Here is a 23,625-nt window from a genome sequence, read left to right on the forward strand (position 1 = left end):
TTGCAGACCAAGGCAGAGCATGCCATGCCAACACAGGCCTGCTGGAATAACACAACACACAGTGGTTGGACAGCAGACTTAACATGCAAACCCAGCTCTCTCTACTAAAACTCTGCTCTTAAAAATCACACACTCTCTCTCTCTCCTCTGCCACCTGCCCCTCTCTCCCCCACATCTCCCTCCTCCCTCCCTCTCTTTCTCTCTACCTCTCTTCTGCCACCTCCCTCCTCTTTCTCTCTCTCTTTCTCCACTCCCTCCCTCTTTCCTCCTCTTCCTCCTCCCAGCCACCTCTTCCTCTCCTCGCCGTGCCGCATCAGACATGGAGCAGGCCCGCCCACAGACCAGCGGGGAGGAGGAGCTACAACTGCAGCTGGCTCTGGCCATGAGCCGAGAGGAGAGTGAAAAGGTAACACACACACTCACACAGTACACACACACACACACACACACACACACACCCACACACACACACACTGAACAAGAGGCACTGACACACTCTGACTACATGCAGTGTGAGAATGTTATAAACGTGGCTGCCTCCCTCCCACTCATACACACTCCCCTGCAGAGCTCAAGTCTCTCGCTCTCTCTCTTTCTCTCTCTCTCTGTCCTCTAAGTGTCATCCATTTCACTGAGCCTTAAATAGAAACCAACATCACCCCTCTCTCCATGTGATGCGATCTATAACACCTGGCCAATCAAAGACACCGATACTCAGAGTTGGCCGCCGACCTGGCCAATGACAGAGTGCGATGCTGCAGAGTGATCCGCCGGCAGCTGTGCTGAGTGAATGAGTGACTGGACTGAACAGGGTGGAGCTATTGATCCATTGTTAGCTAGCCTGGTATTGATGGCACTGTTAGCTAGCCTGGTATTGATCCGCTGTTAGCTAGCCTGGTATTGATGGCACTGAATGGCCTCTGTGTCTCTGTGTTGTTAGATGGTGCATTCTGCACCGAGGCCTGGAACTGAAAAACACTTAGCTCCTTTTATAAAACACACTACAATATCTTAGGTCCTTTTGTTCAACACCACAATATCTTAGGTCCTTTTGTTCAACACCACAATATCTTAGGTCCTTTTGTTCAACACCACAATATCTTAGGTCATTTTGTAAAACACACACAATATCTTCGGTCCTTTTGTACAACACTACAATATCTTAGGTCCTTTTGTAAAACACACAAAAACTCATTGTTGACTAACTTTATAAGCTGAATATTGGTCAACTTTTACAGACTTTCAATTTCCAGATGTTAGTCCAACTCCTAACACAGAGTTTATTGATCTACTGGCTGTCGAGAGACAAATGATTTCAGGTGTTCTTTTCTACCCGTTAATTCATCAATGTAATTTATGGGCCGGAGTCACCTGGTGTCCCTGATGCCTGACTAGAAACACATGAAAAGCAGAAGTGTTTTGAGGTCATTTATGGGCCGGAGTCACCTGGTGTCCCTGATCCCTGACTAGAAACACATGAAAAGTAGAAGTGTTTTGAGGTCATTTATGGGCCGGAGTCACCTGGTGTCCCTGATCCCTGACTAGAAACACATGAAAAGCAGTAGTGTTTTGAGTGCAGTCAGCCCTGCTAATAACACCACCCCCTTTAACACTCCAGCCTGCTCCCCCGGTGGACATTGATGAACAGACTCAGCTCCAGATCGCCCTGAGCCTCAGCAAGGAGGAAGCTCAGAAGGTACTGCTGAGATGTAGCCCCACGAGCCCCCTGCATCCTCATACCCTAACTAGGGTTGGAAAAATCCAGAAACATTCCCCAAAATTCCCAGGTTTCCCATAAATCCCGTTTGGAAATCTCTCTCCCTCCTGATTCTGGGAATCTTTCAACTGGGATTTCTGGGAAATTAGGGAATTTCAGGAAGGTTACGAGAATTTTGCAATGCTAAACCCTAACCCTAACCAAACCATTCTACCTCCTGCTGCTGCAAGCTCTCTCTCTGTCTCTCTCTCTCTCTGTCTCTCACTCTCTCGCTCACTCTCTCGCTCACTCTCTTAGACCTGTGGGTCAAATGAACTGGTTCCTGAACAGCCAAGCAGCCTGCTGTGCTGCACCTTTTCTCTCGTCACAGATTGGATAAGGCTGCATCCTTCTGTTTCCACTAACCAATAGCACCATCTCCCTCTCTCTTTAGACCAATGGTATGAGATCCCGCCCTCTGACCTCTTCTGGTGTACACGCCAATCCCTGTCTTGGGGAGGGTCAAATTTATCAACAATGGTGGCGTTCCAGGTCATCTATTTTGCACATCTCAGCAACCACATGATGTGATACAGCGTTGTTCTGAGATTCGCAGTGCGTCTGTAAAAAAGACAACTTGGAACCGCACCAATGTGAATATCAAGGCAGGTTAGGAAGTGTTTTTATTTATCCACCAACGACTGATTTGTATTTCCCCTCCTCCACTCCACCGATTGGCTCCCTTATAGCCGGCCTCGCCTCCTCCGGTTGCCTTGGATATGGATGAAGAGAGACAGCTCCAGATCGCCCTGAGCCTGAGCAAAGAGGAGCACCAGCAGGTAGTGCCCCCGGTAGTGCCCCTGGTCCTGTCCCAGATGGCATCCTAGTCACTATGTAGTGCACTGCGCTATAGTGGCCTGGTAGAACCGGCCTGATCTCGCCAGCTCACATTATGGCGGAGTGAGACAGAAACGTGAGTGCAAGAGGTCAGACTGCTTGACCAGACTAGCCACATAGGTCTCTGGCCCAAAGTAGTGCACTACATAGGGACTAGGTTTAGCCCACTGAGAGGTGTTCTCTCCCCCTGAGCCCCCTGTGTCTTTAAACCTTTGGGTCCTTCAGCTCTGCTCAACACCTCTCTGTCTTCCTTTCCTTCTGTCTGTCTGTCTGTCTGGCTGCTCATCACCGGGTCAATGTTTTACCCTCTAGACTGGGAACTCACTCTGCTTCTCTAGACTGGGAACTCACTCTGTTTCTCTAGACTGGGAACTCACTCTGCTTCTCTAGACTGGGAACTCACTCTGCTTCTCTAGACTGGGAACTCACTCTGTTTCTCTAGACTGAGAACTCACTCTGTTTCTCTAGACTGGGAACTCACTCTGCTTCTCTAGACTGGGAACTCACTCTGTTTCTCTGGACTGGGAACTCACTATGCTTCTCTAGACTGGGAACTCACTCTGTTTCTCTAGACTGGGAACTCACTCTGTTTCTCTGGACTGGGAACTCACTCTGTTCCTCTAGACTGGGAACCCACTCTGTTCCTGTAGACTGGGAACTCACTCTGTTTCTCTAGACTGGGAACTCACTCTGTTTCTCTGGACTGGGAACTCACTCTGTTTCTCTGGACTGGGAACTCACTCTGTTTCTCTTGACAGGGAACTCACTGTTTCTCTTGACTGGGAACTCACTCTGTTTCTCTTGACTAGGAACTCACTCTGTTTCTCTAGACTGGGAACTCACTCTGTTTCTCTTGACAGGGAACCCACTCTGTTTCTCTTGACTGGGAACTCACTCTGTTTCTCTTGACTGGGAACTCACTCTGTTTCTCTAGACTGGGAACTCACTCTGCTTCTCTAGACTGGGAACTCACTCTGTTTCTCTGGACTGGGAACTCACTCTGTTCCTCTAGACTGGGAACTCACTCTGTTTCTCTAGACTGGGAACCCACTCTGTTCCTGTAGACTTGGAACTCACTCTGTTTCTCTAGACTGGGAACTCACTCTGTTTCTCTTGACTGGGAACTCACTCTGCTTCTCTTGGCAGGGAACTCACTCTGCTTCTATTGACTGGGAACTCACTCTGTTTCTCTAGACTGGGAACTCACTCTGTTTCTCTTGACTGGGAACTCACTCTGCTTCTCTTGACAGGGAACTCACTCTGCTTCTATTGACTGGGAACTCACTCTGTTTCTCTTGACTAGGAACTCACTCTGTTTCTCTAGACTGGGAACTCACTCTGTTTCTCTAGACTGGGAACCCACTCTGTTCCTCTAGACTGGGAACTCTGTCTCTACCCCCCCCCCTCTCTCTACCCCCCTTCTCTCTCTCTCTACCCCCCCTCTCTGTCTCTACCCCCTCTCTCTGTCTCTACCCCCCCTCTCTCTCTACCCCCCCTCTCTCTGTCTCTACCCCCCTCTCTCTGTCTCTACCCACCTTCTCTCTCTGTCTCTACCCCCCCTCTCTGTCTCTCTCTACCCCCCCTCTCTGTCTCTACCCCCCCTCTCTCTCTCTACCCCCCTTCTCTCCCTCTCTACCCCCCCCTCACTGTCTCTACCCCCCCCCCCCTCTCTACCCCCCCCTCTCTCTGTCTCTCTCTACCCCCCCTCTCTCTGTCTCTACCCCCCCCCTCTCTCTCTCTACCCCCCCTCTCTCTGTCTCTACCCCCCCTCTCTCTCCACCCCCTCTCTCTCTATCTAGCCCCCCCCCCCTCTCCCCCCTCTCTCTGCCAGGGTGGCACAATGGGAGCAGTTACTCACTGAGTGACTGGTGCTCTCCTCTCTTCTCTGACCGGAGTAGACTCTCTCTCTACCCCCCCTCTCTCTGTCTCTACCCCCACCCCCCCTCTCTCTCGACCCCCCCCTCTCTCTGTCTCTACCCCCCCCTCTCTCTCCACCCCCTCTCTCTCTACCCCCCCCTCTCTCTGTCTCTACCCCCCCCCCTCTCTCTGTCTCTACCCCCACTCTCTCTCCACCCCCTCTCTCTCAACCCCCCCCTCTCTCTCTCCGCCCCCTCTCTCTCTACCCCCCCTCTCTCTGTCTCTACCCCCCCTCTCTCTCCACCCCCTCTCTCTCTACCCCCCCTCTCTCTGTCTCTACCCCCCCTCTCTCTCCACCCCCTCTCTCTCTACCCCCCCTCTCTCTGTCTCTACCCCTCCTCTCTCTCCACCCCCCTCTCTCTCTACCCCCCCCCTCTCTCTCTCTACCCCCCCCTCTCTCTCTCTCTCTCTCTACCCCCCCCCTCTCTCTCTCTGATGTCTTGTCCAGCTTCTAGACACGTGTTGTTGTTGTTGTGTGACCCGTTGTGTCTATGTGTATGTGTTGTGTCTATGTGTATGTGTTGTGTCTATGTGTATGTGTTGTGTCTATGTGTATGTGTTGTGTCTATGTGTATGTGTTGTGTCTATGTGTATGTGTTGTGTCTATGTGCATGTGTTGTGTCTATGTGTATGTGTTGTGTCTATGTGTATGTGTTGTGTCTATGTGTTGTGTCTATGTGTATGTGTTGTGTCTATGTGTATGTGTTGTGTCTATGTGTATGTGTTGTGTCTATGTGTTGTGTCTATGTGCATGTGTTGTGTCTATGTGTATGTGTTGTGTCTATGTGTATGTGTTGTGTCTGTGTTGTGTCTATGTGTTGTGTCTATGTGCATGTGTTGTGTCTATGTGTATGTGTTGTGTCTATGTGTATGTGTTGTGTCTATGTGTATGTGTTGTGTCTATGTGTATGTGTTGTGTCTATGTGTATGTGTTGTGTCTATGTGTTGTGTCTATGTGTATGTGTTGTGTCTATGTGTTGTGTCTATGTGCATGTGTTGTGTCTATGTGTATGTGTTGTGTCTATGTGTATCTGTTGTGTCTATGTGTATGTGTTGTGTCTATGTGTATGTGTTGTGTCTATGTGTATCTGTTTTGTCTATGTGTATGTGTTGTGTCTATGTGTATGTGTTGTGTCTATGTGTATCTGTTGTGTCTATGTGTATGTGTTGTGTCTATGTGCATGTGTTGTGTCTATGTGTATGTGTTGTGTCTATGTGTATGTGTTGTGTCTATGTGTATGTGTTGTGTCTATGTGTATGTGTTGTGTCTATGTGTATGTGTTGTGTCTATGTGTTGTGTCTATGTGTATGTGTTGTGTCTATGTGTTGTGTCTATGTGCATGTGTTGTGTCTATGTGTATGTGTTGTGTCTATGTCTATGTGTTGTGTCTATGTGTATGTGTTGTGTCTATGTGTATGTGTTGTGTCTATGTGTATGTGTTGTGTCTATGTGTATGTGTTGTGTCTATGTGTATGTGTTGTGTCTATGTGTATGTGTTGTGTCTATGTGCATGTGTTGTGTCTATGTGCATGTGTTGTGTCTATGTGTATGTGTTGTGTCTATGTGTATGTGTTGTGTCTATGTGTATGTGTTGTGTCTATGTGTATGTGTTGTGTCTATGTGTATGTGTTGTGTCTATGTGTATGTGTTGTGTCTATGTGTTGTGTCTATGTGTATGTGTTGTGTCTATGTGTATGTGTTGTGTCTATGTGTTGTGTCTATGCGTATGTCTGACTATGTGTGGAGTCAGTATGTGGGAGTCAGTGTGGGGAGTCAGTTGTTGTTGTGGTCTAGTAGTCTGTGTTGTTGTGGTCTAGTAGTCTGTGTTGTTGTGGTCTAGTATGCTTCTCTAGACTGGGAACTCACTCTGTTTCTCTAGACTGGGAACTCACTCTGTTTCTCTTGACTGGGAACTCACTCTGCTTCTCTTGACAGGGAACTCACTCTGCTTCTATTGACTGGGAACTCACTCTGTTTCTCTAGACTGGGAACTCACTCTGTTTCTCTAGACTGGGAACTCACTCTGTTTCTCTTGACTGGGAACTCACTCTGCTTCTCTTGACAGGGAACTCACTCTGCTTCTATTGACTGGGAACTCACTCTGTTTCTCTTGACTAGGAACTCACTCTGTTTCTCTAGACTGGGAACTCACTCTGTTTCTCTAGACTGGGAACCCACTCTGTTCCTCTAGACTGGGAACTCTGTCTCTACCCCCCCCCCCTCTCTCTACCCCCCTTCTCTCTCTCTCTACCCCCCCTCTCTGTCTCTACCCCCTCTCTCTGTCTCTACCCCCCCTCTCTCTCTACCCCCCCTCTCTCTGTCTCTACCCCCCTCTCTCTGTCTCTACCCACCTTCTCTCTCTGTCTCTACCCCCCCTCTCTGTCTCTCTCTACCCCCCCTCTCTGTCTCTACCCCCCCTCTCTCTCTCTACCCCCCTTCTCTCCCTCTCTACCCCCCCCTCACTGTCTCTACCCCCCCCCCCCCCTCTCTACCCCCCCCTCTCTCTGTCTCTCTCTACCCCCCCTCTCTCTGTCTCTACCCCCCCCCTCTCTCTCTCTACCCCCCCTCTCTCTGTCTCTACCCCCCCTCTCTCTCCACCCCCTCTCTCTCTATCTAGCCCCCCCCCCTCTCCCCCCTCTCTCTGCCAGGGTGGCACAATGGGAGCAGTTACTCACTGAGTGACTGGTGCTCTCCTCTCTTCTCTGACCGGAGTAGACTCTCTCTCTACCCCCCCTCTCTCTGTCTCTACCCCCACCCCCCCTCTCTCTCGACCCCCCCCTCTCTCTGTCTCTACCCCCCCCTCTCTCTCCACCCCCTCTCTCTCTACCCCCCCCTCTCTCTGTCTCTACCCCCCCCCCTCTCTCTGTCTCTACCCCCCCTCTCTCTCAACCCCCCCCTCTCTCTCTCCACCCCCTCTCTCTCTACCCCCCCTCTCTCTGTCTCTACCCCCCCTCTCTCTCCACCCCCTCTCTCTCTACCCCCCCCTCTCTCTGTCTCTACCCCCCCTCTCTCTCCACCCCCTCTCTCTCTACCCCCCCTCTCTCTGTCTCTACCCCTCCTCTCTCTCCACCCCCTCTCTCTCTACCCCCCCCCTCTCTCTCTCTACCCCCCCCCCTCTCTCTCTCTCTCTCTCTACCCCCCCCTCTCTCTCTCTGATGTCTTGTCCAGCTTCTAGACACGTGTTGTTGTTGTTGTGTGACCCGTTGTGTCTATGTGTATGTGTTGTGTCTATGTGTATGTGTTGTGTCTATGTGTATGTGTTGTGTCTATGTGTATGTGTTGTGTCTATGTGCATGTGTTGTGTCTATGTGTATGTGTTGTGTCTATGTGTATGTGTTGTGTCTATGTGTTGTGTCTATGTGTATGTGTTGTGTCTATGTGCATGTGTTGTGTCTATGTGCATGTGTTGTGTCTATGTGTATGTGTTGTGTCTATGTGTATGTGTTGTGTCTATGTGTTGTGTCTATGTGTTGTGTCTATGTGCATGTGTTGTGTCTATGTGTATGTGTTGTGTCTATGTGTATGTGTTGTGTCTATGTGTATGTGTTGTGTCTATGTGTATGTGTTGTGTCTATGTGTTGTGTCTATGTGTATGTGTTGTGTCTATGTGTATGTGTTGTGTCTATGTGTTGTGTCTATGTGTATGTGTTGTGTCTATGTGTTGTGTCTATGTGCATGTGTTGTGTCTATGTGTATGTGTTGTGTCTATGTGTATCTGTTGTGTCTATGTGTATGTGTTGTGTCTATGTGTATGTGTTGTGTCTATGTGTATCTGTTGTGTCTATGTGTATGTGTTGTGTCTATGTGTATGTGTTGTGTCTATGTGTATCTGTTGTGTCTATGTGTATGTGTTGTGTCTATGTCTATGTGTTGTGTCTATGTGTATGTGTTGTGTCTATGTGTATGTGTTGTGTCTATGTGTATGTGTTGTGTCTATGTGTATGTGTTGTGTCTATGTGTATGTGTTGTGTCTATGTGTATGTGTTGTGTCTATGTGCATGTGTTGTGTCTATGTGTATGTGTTGTGTCTATGTGTATGTGTTGTGTCTATGTGTTGTGTCTATGTGTATGTGTTGTGTCTATGTGTATGTGTTGTGTCTATGTGTTGTGTCTATGCGTATGTCTGACTATGTGTGGAGTCAGTATGTGGGAGTCAGTGTGGGGAGTCAGTTGTTGTTGTGGTCTAGTAGTCTGTGTTGTTGTGGTCTAGTAGTCTGTGTTGTTGTGGTCTAGTAGTCTGTGTTGTTGTGGTCTAGTAGTCTGTGTTGTTGTGGTCTAGTAGTCTGTGTTGTTGTGGTCTAGTAGTCTGTGTTGTTGTGGTCTAGTAGTCTGTGTTGTTGTGGTCTAGTAGTCTGTGTTGTTGTGGTCTAGAAGTCTGTGTTGTTGTGGTCTAGTAGTCTGTGTTGTTGTGGTCTAGTAGTCTGTGTTGTTGTGGTCTAGTAGTCTGTGTTGTTGTGGTCTAGTAGTCTGTGTTGTTGTGGTCTAGTAGTCTGTGTTGTTGTGGTCTAGTAGTCTGTGTTGTTGTGGTCTAGTAGTCTGTGTTGTTGTGGTCTAGTAGTCGGTGCTGTTGTGGTCTAGTAGTCTGTGTTGTTGTGGTCTAGTAGTCTGTGTTGTTGTGGTCTAGTAGTCTGTGTTGGTGTGGTCTAGTAGTCTGTGTTGTTGTGGTCTAGTAGTCTGTGTTGTTGTGGTCTAGTAGTCTGTGTTGTTGTGGTCTAGTAGTCTGTGTTGTTGTGGTCTGTGTTGTCTAACCACGCGTTTCTCTGAGTTAGTACTACTTTAGACCAGGGCCCTATTCCCTATATAGTGCACTACTTTAGACCCATAATGCACTGCATATGGAAATAGGGGGCCATTTGGTAGACAGAAAACGTGTGTGTGTTAGAATCAGTGAGCTTGTCTCCGAGCCATGTCATGCCTAACAGCTTCCATGTGTCTGTGTGTGTTGCCAGGAGCAACGGAGTCGCCAAGGAGACGAGTCGTTGCTCCAAAAAGCTCTGGAGGAGAGTAAACGAGAGGCGGCGTCTGGTGGAATTGGGGTAGGAACAGTTACCACACCACACCATCTAACCTACAGTATATAACAGTTACCACACCATCTAACCTACAGTATATAACAGTTACCACACCATCTAACCTACAGTATATAACAGTTACCACACCACTCTATATAACCTACAGTATATAACAGTTACCACACCATCTAACCTACAGTATATAACAGTTACCACACCACTCTATATAACCTACAGTATATAACAGTTACCACACCACTCTATATAACCTACAGTATATAACAGTTACCACACCACTCTATATAACCTACAGTATATAACAGTTACCACACCATCTAACCTACAGTATATATCAGTTACCACACCATCTAACCTACAGTATATAACAGTTACCACACCACTCTATATAACCTACAGTATATAACAGTTACCACACCATCTAACCTACAGTATATAACAGTTACCACACCACTCTATCTAACCTACAGTATATAACAGTTACCACACCACTCTATATAACCTACAGTATATAACAGTTACCACACCATCTAACCTACAGTATATAACAGTTACCACACCATCTAACCTACAGTATATAACAGTTACCACACCATCTAACCTACAGTATATAACAGTTACCACACCATCTAACCTACAGTATATAACAGTTACCACACCATCTAACCTACAGTATATAACAGTTACCACACCACTCTATATAACCTACAGTATATAACAGTTACCACACCATCTAACCTACAGTATATAACAGTTACCACACCATCTAACCTACAGTATATAACAGTTACCACACCATCTAACCTACAGTATATAACAGTTACCACACAACTCTATATAACCTACAGTATATAACAGTTACCACACCATCTAACCTACAGTATATAACAGTTACCACACCATCTAACCTACAGTATATAACAGTTACCACACCATCTAACCTACAGTATATAACAGTTACCACACCATCTAACCTACAGTATATAACAGTTACCACACCATCTAACCTACAGTATATAACAGTTACCACACCACTCAATGTAACCTACAGTACAGTGCCTTGCGAAAGTATTCGGCCCCCTTGAACTTTGCGACCTTTTGCCACATTTCAGGCTTCAAACATAAAGATATAAAACTGTATTTTTTTGTGAAGAATCAACAACAAGTGGGACACAATCATGAAGTGGAACGACATTTATTGGATATTTCAAACTTTTTTAACAAATCAAAAACTGAAAAATTGGGCGTGCAAAATTATTCAGCCCCTTTACTTTCAGTGCAGCAAACTCTCTCCAGAAGTTCAGTGAGGATCTCTGAATGATCCAATGTTGACCTAAATGACTAATGATGATAAATACAATCCACCTGTGTGTAATCAAGTCTCCGTATAAATGCACCTGCACTCAGAGGTCCGTTAAAAGCGCAGAGAGCATCATGAAGAACAAGGAACACACCAGGCAGGTCCGAGATACTGTTGTGAAGAAGTTTAAAGCCGGATTTGGATACAAAAATATTTCCCAAGCTTTAAACATCCCAAGGAGCACTGTGCAAGCGATAATATTGAAATGGAAGGAGTATCAGACCACTGTAAATCTACCAAGACCTGGCCGTCCCTCTAAACTTTCAGCTCATACAAGGAGAAGACTGATCAGAGATGCAGCCAAGAGGCCCATGATCACTCTGGATGAACTGCAGAGATCTACAGCTGAGGTGGGAGACTCTGTCCATAGGACAACAATCAGTCGTATATTGCACAAATCTGGCCTTTATGGAAGAGTGGCAAGAAGAAAGCCATTTCTTAAAGATATCCATAAAAAGTGTTGTTTAAAGTTTGCCACAAGCCACCTGGGAGACACACCAAACATGTGGAAGAAGGTGCTCTGGTCAGATTAAACCAAAATTGAACTTTTTGGCAACAATGCAAAACGTTATGTTTGGCGTAAAAGCAACACAGCTCATCACCCTGAACACACCATCCCCACTGTCAAACATGGTGGTGGCAGCATCATGGTTTGGGCCTGCTTTTCTTCAGCAGGGACAGGGAAGATGGTTAAAATTGATGGGAAGATGGATGGAGCCAAATACAGGACCATTCTGGAAGAAAACCTGATGGAGTCTGCAAAAGACCTGAGACTGGGACGGAGATTTGTCTTCCAACAAGACAATGATCCAAAACATAAAGCAAAATCTACAATGGAATGGTTCAAAAATAAACATATCCAGGTGTTAGAATGGCCAAGTCAAAATCCAGACCTGAATCCAATCGAGAATCTGTGGAAAGAACTGAAAACTGCTGTTCACAAATGCTCTCTTGCAAGGAGGAATGGGAAAAAATGTCAGTCTCTCGATGTGCAAAACTGATAGAGACATACCCCAAGCGACTTACAGCTGTAATCGCAGCAAAAGGTGGCGCTACAAAGTATTAACTTAAGGGGGCTGAATAATTTTGCACGCCCAATTTTTCAGTTTTTGATTTGTTAAAAAAGTTTAAAATATCCAATAAATGTTCCACTTCATGATTGTGTCCCACTTGTTGTTGATTCTTCACAAAAAAATACAGTTTTATATCTTTATGTTTGAAGCCTGAAATGTGGCAAAAGGTCGCAAAGTTCAAGGGGGCCGAATACTTTCGCAAGGCACTGCATATAACCGTTACCACACCACTCTCTGTAACCTACAGTAGTTTGACAGGTGCGTTGTTGGAGGTGTAGTCACTGGTGTAGAGTGAGTTCAGTAGAGGTGAGAGCACGCATCCTTGCGGTGCTCCAGGTGCCGAGGGATAAAGAGTCTGGAAGGTGTTTTCCCAGCTTCACGACTTCCTGTTGGTCAGGAAGTCAGTGATCCACTGGCAGCTGGACACGTTCAGCTGGGAGAGTCTATCTTGTAGCAGTTCTGGGATATTGGTATTGAACGCAAAGCTAAAGTCCACAAACAATATCCTCACATATGTCTCTGTTATGTCTATATTATATGTCTCTGTTATGTCAATATCCTCACATATGTCTCTGTTATGTCTATATTATATGTCTCTGTTATGTCAATATCCTCACAAAGGTGTTTGAGGATGTAGTGTAGGCCCATGTTCACAGCGTGGACCACAGACCTGTTAGCTCTGTAGGTGGACTGTAGTGGGTCGAGGTGATGGTTTAGAGATGGGACAGTACCTGTTAGCTCTGTAGGTGAACTGCAGTGGGTCGAGGTGATGGTTTAGAGATGGGACAGTACCTGTTAGCTCTGTAGGTGGACTGTAGTGGGTCGTGGTGATGGTTTAGAGATGGGACAGTACCTGTTAGCTCTGTAGGTGGACTGTAGTGGGTCGAGGTGATGGTTTAGAGATGGGACAGTACCTGTTAGCTCTGTAGGTGGACTGTAGTGGGTTGAGGTGATGGTTTAGAGATGGAACAGTACCTGTTAGCTCTGTAGGTGGACTGTAGTGGGTCGAGGTGATGGTTTAGAGATGGGACAGTACCTGTTAGCTCTGTAGGTGGACTGTTGTGGGCCGAGGTGATGGTTTAGAGATGGGACAGTACCTGTTAGCTCTGTAGGTGAACTGTAGTGGGTCGAGGTGATGGTTTAGAGATGGGACAGTACCTGTTAGCTCTGTAGGTGGACTGTAGTGGGTTCGAGGTGATGGTTTTGAGATGGGACAGTACCTGTTAGCTCTGTAGGTGGACTGTAGTGGGTCGAGGTGATGGTTTAGAGATGGGACAGTACCTGTTAGCTCTGTAGGTGGACTGCAGTGGGTCGAGGCGATGGTTTAGAGATGGGACAGTACTGTTAGTTCTGTAGGTGGACTGTAGTGGGTTGAGGTGATGGTTTAGAGATGGGACAGTACCTGTTAGCTCTGTAGGTGATTTGGTGGTTGAATTAGTCAGTGAAAACAGGGGAGAGCTGGTCAGCCCAGTGCTTGAGTGTGGCTGGAGAGACCTTGTCCGGGCCGGCAGCCTTCCTGCTGATCTGTTTCCTAAAGAGTCTGGGTAAATGAGAAAGGAACCTGGAGAGGGAGGGGTGGGGTAGATGGGTGGGAGGGGGAAGTGGTAAGGACGGTTATTGTCCTGGTGATTGAGGGGCCTTTGTGAGTCAAATCTGGAGTAGAACTGGTTTAGTTTATTCTGCAGTGAGGGGCCTTTGTTAGTCAAATCTGGAGTAGAACTGGTTTAGTTTATTCTGCAGTGAGGGACCTTTGTGAGTCAAATCTGGAGTAGAACTGGTTTAGTTTATTCTGCAGTGAGGGGCCTTTGTGAGTCAAATCTGGAGTAGAACTGGTTTAGTTTACAGATGAGTTGTTGTTGCTGGAGAACTGTTGCTGTCTGGCTGACTTCATTCCTGACTGTAGCTTTATCTTGGCCTCTCCATAGAGGACACTGGTCTTGCTCCTGTGTCGTCTTTGGCAGAGCGGAGAGCCTGTGGGCTTCCTCGTTGGCACTGTGACGAGCCCTAAGCTCACCAGTGAACAATGGCTTGTTGTTGCTGTGTGATAGAAAAGTATTTGATGGTATGCAGTTCTCCTCACATCCACTGATGTGGGTTGTGACCCTGTCTGTGTAGTCGTGTATGTTGGCCTTGTTGTCCTTCAATGTGTTCCAATCCCTGGTGTCCTGTCACTCCTTTAACTTCCTAATGGCCTTGTCAGGGAGGGGGGGGGGTGAGGTATAGCATCACATGGTCTGAGTTCCCCAAGGGAGTGTGGGGAACAGCCTAGTCTGAGTTCCCTAAGGGAGTGTGGGGGACAGAGTGGTCAGAGTTCCCTAAGGGAGTGTGGGGGACAGCCTGGTCTGAGTTTCTCAAGGAAGCGTGGGGGACAGCCTGGTCTGAGTTCCCCAAGGGAGTGTGGGGGACAGCCTGGTCTGAGTTCCCCAAGGGAGCGTGGGGGACAGCCTGGTCTGAGTTCCTCTAGGGAGCGTGGGGGACAGCCTGGTCTGAGTTCCTCTAGGGAGCGTGGGGGACACCCTGGTCTGAGTTCCTCTAGGGAGCGTGGGGGACAGCCTGGTCTGAGTTCCTCTAGGGAGCGTGGGGGACAGCCTGGTCTGAGTTCCTCTAGGGAGCGTGGTGGACAGCCTGATATGAGTTCCTCTAGGGAGCGTGGGGGACAGCCTGGTCTGAGTTCCTCTAGGGAGCGTGGGGGACAGCCTGGTCTGAGTTCCTCTAGGGAGCGTGGGGGACAGCCTGGTCTGAGTTCCTCTAGGGAGCGTGGTGGACAGCCTGATATGAGTTCCTCTAGGGAGCGTGGGGGACACCCTGGTCTGAGTTCCTCTAGGGAGCGTGGGGGACAGCCTGGTCTGAGTTCCTCTAGGGAGCGTGGTGGACAGCCTGATATGAGTTCCTCTAGGGAGCGTGGGGGACAGCCTGGTCTGAGTTCCTCTAGGGAGCGTGGGGGACAGCCTGATATGAGTTCCTCTAGGGAGCGTGGGGGACAGCCTGGTCTGAGTTCCTCTAGGGAGCGTGGGGGACAGCCTGATATGAGTTCCTCTAGGGAGCGTGGGGGACAGCCTGGTCTGAGTTCCTCTAGGGAGCGTGGGGGACAGCCTGGTCTTCCCCTTTAATAGTGTTCTGAACATGGTCCAGAATGTTTTTTTGCCTTGTTGAAAATTTTACCAATTGTTTGTATCTGGGTTCCGTAGTACTCTCCACTCTAGTACTCTCCATATAGACAGTAACCAGAACAGTCAACACTCTAGTACTCTCCATATGGACAGTAACCAGAACAGTCAACACTCTAGTACTCTCCATATTGACAGTAACCATAACAGTCAACACTATAGTACTCTCCATATAGACAGTAACCATAACAGTCAACACTATAGTACTCTCCATATAGACAGTAACCAGAACAGTCAACACTATAGTACTCTCCATATAGACAGTAACCAGAACAGTCAACACTATAGTACTCTCCATATAGACAGTAACCAGAACAGTCAACACTATAGTACTCTCCATATAGACAGTAACCAGAACAGTCAACACACTCCTCTGTATGAGCTATATAGCGCCAACATAGTTTTAGAGGCCATAGTAGAGAGTCAAGCATAGGTAAGGCTAAAATATATGCTGAGATGATATATCTTATAAATCCTGTGACTATCCTCCTATCCTATAACTATCCCCCTATTCTATAACTATCCTCCTATCCTATAACTACGCTCCTATCTTATAACTATCCTCCTATCCTATAACTATCCTCCTATCCTATGACTATCCTCCTATCCTTTAACTATCCTCCTATCCTATGACTATCTTCCTATCTTATAACTCCTATAACTATCCTCTTATCCTATAACTATCCTCCTATCTTATAACTCATATAACTATCCTCCTATCCTGTAAGTCCTATAACTATCCTCCTATCCTATAACTATCCTCCTATCCTATAACTATCCTCCTATCCTATAACTATCCTCCTATCCTATAACTATCCTCTTATCCTATAACTACCCTCCTATCCTATAACTCCTATAACTATCCTCCTATCCTGTAACTCCTATAACTATCCTCCTATCCTATAACTATCCTCCTATCCTATAACTACCCTCCTATCATATAACTCCTATGACTATCCTCCTATCCTATAACTATCCTCTTATACTATAACTACCCTCCTATCCTATAACTCCTATAACTATCCTCCTATCCTGTAACTCCTATAACTATCCTCCTATCCTATAACTATCCTCCTATCCTATAACTCCTATAACTATCCTCCTATCCTGTAACTCCTATAACTATCCTCCTATCCTATAACTATCGTCCTATCCTATAACTCCTATAACTATCCTCCTATCCTGTAACTCCTATGACTATCCTCCTATCCTATAACTCCTATAACTATCCTCCTATCCCATAACTCCTATGACTATCCTCCTGTCCAATAACTCTTCTCTGTTCTTTCTCTGTGGACAGTCTGCCATGATGGAGGTGTTTAACTTCTCTAGGGTAGGGGGCAGCATTGGGAATTTTGGATGAAAAGCGTGCCCAAATTAAACTGCCTGCTACTCAGCCATAAAAGCTAGAATATGCATATGATTAGTATATTTGGATAGAAACCACTCTGACGTTTCTAAAGCTGTTTGAATGATGTCTGTGAGTATAACAGAACTTGTATGGCAGGCAAAAACCTGAGAACAAATCCAACCAGGAAGTGGGAAATCTGAGGTGTGTAGTTTTTCAAGTCATTGCCTATCGATGGCTGTGTTTTTCTGTGACTTGGCTCTGACCTAACATAATCGTTTGGTGTGCTTTCGTCGTCAAGCCTTTTTGAAATGGGACACTGTGGCTGGATTTACAACAAGTGTATCTTTAAAATGCTGTAAAATACTTGTATGTTTGAGGAATTTTAATTATGGGATTTCTGTTGTTTTGAATTTGGCGCCCTGCAGTTTCACTGGCTGTTGACGAGGTGGGATGCTAGTGAAGTTAATGATTAGAACCTACTTGTTGTTTCTCTGTGGACAGTCTGCCATGATGGATCTGGTGGAGGTGTTTGCTGTGTCGTCTGAGGTGCCTCCTACCGCTAGTGCCAACTCCTGGAGTCTGCCAGGGGGGAACGTCCGCACCCCTCTCCACCACCCCCTCCCCCAGGCCCAGGCTGCTGCTGGGGCAGCCTCCGACCCCTGGGACTCACTGGGTAAGATCTGCTCCATGCCTCTAAAGAACTCAACAGCTGGTCCCAATTCACTCCCGAACCCTTCCCCTTGGCCCTACCCCTTCCCCTTGGCCCTACCCCTTCCTATTGGCCCTACCCTTGGCCCTTCCCCTTGGCCCTACCCCTTCCTCTTGGCCCTACCCCTTCCCCTTGGCCCTAACCCTTCCCCTTGGCCCTACCCCTTCCTCTTGGCCCTACCCCTACCTCTTCCCCCTGGCCCTACCCCTTCCCCTTGGCCCTACCCCTTCCTCTTGGCCCTACCCCTTCCCCTTGGCCCTTCCCCTTGGCCCTACCCCTTCCCCTTGGCCCTACCCCTTCCCCTTGGCCCTACCCCTTCCTCTTGGCCCTACCCTAGGCCCTTCCCCTTGGCCCTACCCCTTTTGGCCCTATCCCTTCCCCTTGGCCCTTCCCCTTGGCCCTACCCCTTCCTCTTGACCCTACCCCTTCCTCTTGGCCCTACCCCTTCCCCTTGGCCCTACCTCTTTCCCATGGCCTTATAACTGCCCTACAGCCCTCCTGCATTATCTCTCTCTCTCTGCTCACCACTCATACTCTACTGTCTGCCCTCCAGTATTATGTCTCTCTCTGCTCACCACTCATACTCTACTGTCTGCCCTCCAGTATTATTTCTCTCTCTGCTCACCACTCATACTCTACTGTCTGCCCTTCAGCATTATCTCTCTGCTCACCACTCAAACTGTACTGTCTGCCCTCCAGCATTATCTCTCTGCTCACCACTCATACTCTACTGTCTGCCCCTAGCATTATCTCTCTCTCTCTGCTCACCACTCATACTCTACTGTCTGCCCTCCAGCATTGTCTCTCTCTGCTCACCACTCATACGCTGTCTGCCCTCCAGCATTGTCTCTCTCTGCTCACCACTCATACTGTACTGTCTGCCCTCTAGCATTATCTCTCTGCTCACCACTCATACTGTACTGTCTTCCCTCCAGCATTATCTATCTCTCTGCTCACCCCTCATACTGTACTGTCTTCCATCCAGCATTATCTCTCTCTCTGCTCTCCCCTCATACTGTACTGTCTGCCCTCCAGCATTATCACTCTCTCTGTGCTCACCGCTCATACTGTCTTCCCTCCAGCATTATTTCTCTCTGCTCACCACTCATACTGTCTGCCCTCCAGCATTATCTCTCTCTGCTCACCACTCATACAGTCTTCCCTCCAGAATTATCTCTCTCTGCTCGCCACTCTTACTGTACTGTCTGCCCTCCAGCATTATCTCTCTCTGCTCACCACTCATACTCTACTGTCTTCCCTCCAGCATTATCTCTCTCTGCTCGCCACTCTTACTGTACTGTCTTCCCTCCAGCATTGTATCTCTCTGCTCACCACCCATACAGTCTTCCCTCCAGCATTATCTCTCTCTGCTCACCACTCATACAGTCTTCCCTCCAGCATTATCTCTCTCTGCTCACCACTCATACTCTACTGTAGGCCAATAATCAATTGATTACACAATGTATTCGTGGCTCTGGTAGTTATTCTCTTACCAATAGACACCCTCATATCAAAGAAAACTGTGATACAGTTAGTAAATAATGACGTTAATAAAGCTCTATGTAGCTATAATGTCATGTTTATGATCTGTCATAGACGTGTAATAATGTAAATCCTGTCCTGTTACTGCAGTAGAGGCTCGCTCCACCCCCGCTGGGATAGAGTCTCCCTGGATGGTTCCTCCCACCTCCGGTAGCCCCGCCCCTTCTTGGCAGCGTAGCCGGTCTCCTCCGGACCCCTGGGAGACCCCGGGGGTAGTAGACCCATTCTCTATCCCAGATGCTCTTCGAACTGGCAGCCCTACAGGTGACTGGTTATCTCTGGCTCCCTATGGCTACTCAGACAGACAGACAGACAGACAGACAGACAGACAGACAGACAGACAGACAGACAGACAGACAGACAGACAGACAGACAGACAGACAGAGTGTTGGAACCACACAGACAGACAGACAGACAGGCAGGCACAGACAGACAGACAGACAGACAGACAGAGTGTTGGAACCAGACAGACAGGCAGGCAGGCAGGCAGGCAGGCAGGCAGGCAGACAGACAGACAGTAACATATGTATGTACGGGCAGAACATACAGTAAGTACCCTTGGAAAGTATTATCATTAGGTTACAGCCTTATTCTAAAATTGATTAAAAAACATATCATCAATGTACACACAATACCCCATAAAGACAAAACAAAAAAACTTTTTTTTTGAAATATCACATTTACATACAGTACAAGTCAAAAGTTTGCAAATAGTCCAGGTAGCCATTTGATTAGCTGTTCAGCAGTCTAATGGCTTGGGGGTAGAAGCTGTTCAGCAGTCTAATGGCTTGGGGGTAGAAGCTGTTCAGCAGTCTAATGGCTTGGGGGTAGAAGCTGTTCAGCAGTCTAATGGCTTGGGGGTAGAAGCTGTTCAGCAGTCTAATGGCTTGGGGGTAGAAGCTGTTCAGAAGTCTAATGGCTTGTTGGTAGAAGCTGTTCAGCAGTCTAATGGCTTGGGGGTAGAAGCTGTTCAGCAGTCTTATGGCTTGGGGGTAGAAGCTGTTCAGCAGTCTAATGGCTTGGGGGTAGAAGCTGTTCAGCAGTCTAATGGCTTGGGGGTAGAAGCTGTTCAGCAGTCTAATGGCTTGGGGGTAGAAGCTGTTCAGCAGTCTAATGGCTTGGGGGTAGAAGCTGTTCAGCAGTCTAATGGCTTGGGGGTAGAAGCTGTTCAGCAGTCTAATGGCTTGGGGGTAGAAGCTGTTCAGAAGTCTAATGGCTTGTTGGTAGAAGCTGTTCAGCAGTCTAATGGCTTGGGGGTAGAAGCTGTTCAGCAGTCTTATGGCTTGGGGGTAGAAGCTGTTCAGCAGTCTAATGGCTTGGGGGTAGAAGCTGTTCAGCAGTCTAATGGCTTGGGGGTAGAAGCTGTTCAGCAGTCTAATGCCTTGGGGGTAGAAGCTGTTCAGCAGTCTAATGGCTTGGGGGTAGAAGCTGTTCAGCAGTCTAATGCCTTGGGGGTAGAAGCTGTTCAGCAGTCTTATGGCTTGGGGGTAGAAGCTGTTCAGCAGTCTAATGGCTTGGGGGTAGAAGCTGTTCAGCAGTCTTATGGCTTGGGGGTAGAAGCTGTTCAGCAGTCTAATGGCTTGGGGGTAGAAGCTGTTTAGCAGTCTAATGGCTTGGGGGTAGAAGCTGTTCAGCAGTCTTATGGCTTGGGGGTAGAAGCTGTTCAGCAGTCTAATGGCTTGGGGGTAGAAGCTGTTCAGCAGTCTAATGGCTTGGAGGTAGAAGCTGTACAGCAGTCTTATGGCTTGGGGGTAGAAGCTGTTCAGCAGTCTTATGGCTTGGGGGTAGAAGCTGTTCAGCAGTCTAATGGCTTGGGGGTAGAAGCTGTTCAGCAGTCTAATGGCTTGGGGGTAGAAGCTGTTCAGCAGTCTAATGGCTTGGGGGTCCAAGCTGTTCAGCAGTCTAATGGCTTGGGGGTAGAAGCTGTTAAGGAGCCTTTTGGACCTAGACTTGGCGCTACGGTACCGCTTGCTGTGCGGTAGCAGAGAGAACAGTCTATGACTAGGGTGGCTGGAGTCTTTGACCATTTTTAGGGCCTTCCTCTGACACCGCCTGGTATAGAGGTCCTGGATGGCAGGCAGCTTTGCCCCAGTGATGTACTGGGCCGTTCACACTACCCTCTGGGTGCCTTGAGGTTGGAGGCTGTGCAGTTGCCATACCAGGCTCTTGACGGTGCAGCTGTCAAATGTTTTGAGGCTCTGAGGACCCACGCCAAATCTTTTCAGTCTCCTGAGGGGGAATATACTTTGTCATGCCCTCTTCACGACTGTCTTGGTGTGTTTGGACCATGAAAGCTTGTTGGTGATGTGGACTCAAAGGAACTTGAAGCTCTCAACCTGCTCCAACGATGAGAATGTGGGCGTGCTTCGTCCTCCTTTCCCTGTAGTCCACAATAATCTCCTTTGTCTTGATCACATTAAGGGAAAGGTTGTTATCCTGGCACCACACGGCCAGGTCTCTGACCTCCTCCCTATTGGCTGTCTCGTCATTGTCAGTGATCAGGCCTACCACTGTTGTGTTGTCGGCAAACTTAATGATGGTGTTGGAGTCGGGCCCGCCAGGAAGTCCAGGATCCAGTTGCAGAGGGAGGTGTTTAGTCCCAGAGTCCTCAGCTTAGTGATGAGCTTTGAGGGCACTATGGTGTTGAACGCCGAGCTGTTGTCTATGAACAGCATTCTCACATAAGTGTTCCTTTTGTCCAGGTGGGAAAGGGCAGGGTTGAGTGCAATAGAGATTGCATTGCATCATCTGTGGATCTGTTGGGGCGGTATGCAAATTGGAGTGGATCTAGGGTTTCTGGGATAATGGTGTTGTGAGTCATGACCAGCCTTTCAAAGCACTTCATGGCTACAGATGTGAGTGCTAAGGGTCGGTATTAATTTAGGCAGGTTACCTTGGTGTTCTTGGGCACAGGGACAATGGTGGTCTGCTTGAAACATGTTGGTATTACAGACTCAGTCAGGGACAGGTTGAACATTTCAGTGTAGTAACCAAAAAAAAAGTGTTACAGAAATCAAAGTAGGCACCCTTTGCCTTGATGACAGCTTTGCACACTCTTGGCATTCTCTCAACCAGCTTCACGAGGAATGCTTTTCTAACAGTCTTGAAGGAGTTCCCACATATGCTGAGCACATATGCTGCTTTTCCTTCACTCTGTGGTCTAACTCATCCCAAACCATCTCAATTGGGCTGAGTTTGGAGGATTGTGGAGGCCAGGTCATCTGATGCAGCCCTCCATCACTCTCCTTATTGGTCAAATAGCCCTTACACAGCCTGGAGGTGTGTATTGCGTCATTGTCCTGTTGAAAAACAAACGATAGTCCCACTAAGCGCAAACCCGATGGGATGGCGTATCGCTGCAGAATGCTGTGGTATCGCTGCCATGCTGGTTGTGTGCCTTGAATTCTAAATAAATAACAGACAGTGTCACCAGCAAAGCACCCCAAACCATCACACCTCCTCCTCCATGCTTCACAGAAAATAGTAAAAATGAAGAAAAACCCTTGAATGAGTAGGTGTGTCCAAACTTTTGACTGGTACTGTAAGTATTCAGACCCTTCACTCAGTACTTTGTTGAAGCACCTTTGGCAGCGATTACAGCCTTGATTCTTCTTAGGGTTGATACTACAAGCTTGGCACACCTGTATTTGGGGAGCATTACAGCACAGCTATTTTCAGGTCTCTCCAGAGATGTTCGATTGAGTTCAGGTCCAGGCTCTGGCTGGGCCACTCAAGGACATTCAGAGACATGTCCCAAAGCCACTCCTGCGTTGTCTTGGCTGTGTGGTTAGGTTCATTGTCCTGTTGGAAGGTGAACCTTCACCCCAGTCTGAGGTCCTGAGCGCTCTGGAGAAGGTTTTCATCAAGTGTCTCTCTGTATTTTTCTCCGTTCATCTTTGCTGGCCACTCGAACATAAAGGCCTGATTTTTGGAGTGCTGCAGAGATTCTTCTGGAAGGTTCTCCCATCTCCACAGAGGAACTCTGGAGGTCTGTCAGACTGACCATCGGGTTCTTGGTCACCACCCTGACCAAGGTCCTTCTCCCCAGATTGCTCAGTTTGGCCGGGGGGACAGCTCTAGGAAGAGTCTTAGTGCTTCCAAACTTCTTCCTGTTTTCTTGCGGACCTTCAATGCTGCAGAGTTTGGTACCCTTCCCCAGATCTGTGCTCCACACATTTCTGTCTCTGAGCTCTACGGACAATTCTTGCGACCTCATGGCTTGGTTTTCGCTCTGACATGCACTGTCAACTGTGTGACCTTATATAGACAGGTGTGTGCATTTCCAAATCATGTCCAATCAATTGAATTTACCACAGGTGGACTCCAATCAAATTGTAGAAACATCTCAAAGGATGATCAATGGAAACAGGACGCACCTAAGCTCAATTTCAAGTCTCATAGTAAAGGGTCTGAATACTTATGTAAATAAGGTATAGTTGTTTTTTATATAACAATATATTTTTACACATTTTGTTAAATTTCTAAAAATGAAGGCTGTAATTTAACAGAATGTGTAAAAGGTCAAGGGGTCTGAACACTTTTCTGTATATTTCTAAACGTATTTGAACATTTAACCATATCTTTGTGTACTCCATTAGATGGTGACTTGTTTGACGAGGCGATGGACGGAGGTCATTTCAGCCTGAACAGTCGAGGTGAGGGTGAGGGCTGCCCGGAGCTGTTTGATCTGTCTCGTATAGGGGACAGTCTGGGGGTCTCCAGCCCTCGGACATGCCGGACCCCTGAATCCTTCCTGGGGCCCACAGGGGCCTCCCTGGTCAATCTGGACAGCCTGATACCAGCCAACCCCCCAGCCAAGACCAAGAACCCGTTTCTCTCAGGTGAACACTGAAACAGTCACTCACACACACAGACCAAGAAC

The 23,625-nt window shown here is 47.7% G+C and overlaps 1 protein-coding gene across 3 annotated transcripts in view; it reads left to right on the plus strand.

Moving 5' to 3' along the window:
• Positions 1-23,625, plus strand: part of LOC139421577 (epsin-3-like) — a 64,898-nt gene that overhangs the window by 36,780 nt on the left and 4,493 nt on the right. Inside the window, exons 7-13 of one of the 3 annotated variants that reach the window (XM_071172614.1) lie at positions 285-406; positions 1,619-1,696; positions 2,446-2,535; positions 9,461-9,547; positions 16,994-17,165; positions 18,837-19,007; positions 23,342-23,584. In XM_071172614.1, coding sequence (XP_071028715.1) covers positions 285-406; positions 1,619-1,696; positions 2,446-2,535; positions 9,461-9,547; positions 16,994-17,165; positions 18,837-19,007; positions 23,342-23,584 — 963 coding nt within the window. Of the gene's footprint in view, positions 1-284; positions 407-1,618; positions 1,697-2,445; positions 2,536-9,460; positions 9,548-16,993; positions 17,166-18,833; positions 19,008-23,341; positions 23,585-23,625 lie in introns of all 3 variants that reach the window. The other 2 variants (XM_071172613.1, XM_071172615.1) reach the window with 2 other exon arrangements.

This window comes from Oncorhynchus clarkii, chromosome 12 (genome assembly GCF_045791955.1).
Source record: "Oncorhynchus clarkii lewisi isolate Uvic-CL-2024 chromosome 12, UVic_Ocla_1.0, whole genome shotgun sequence".
Lineage (NCBI taxonomy): Eukaryota > Metazoa > Chordata > Actinopteri > Salmoniformes > Salmonidae > Oncorhynchus > Oncorhynchus clarkii.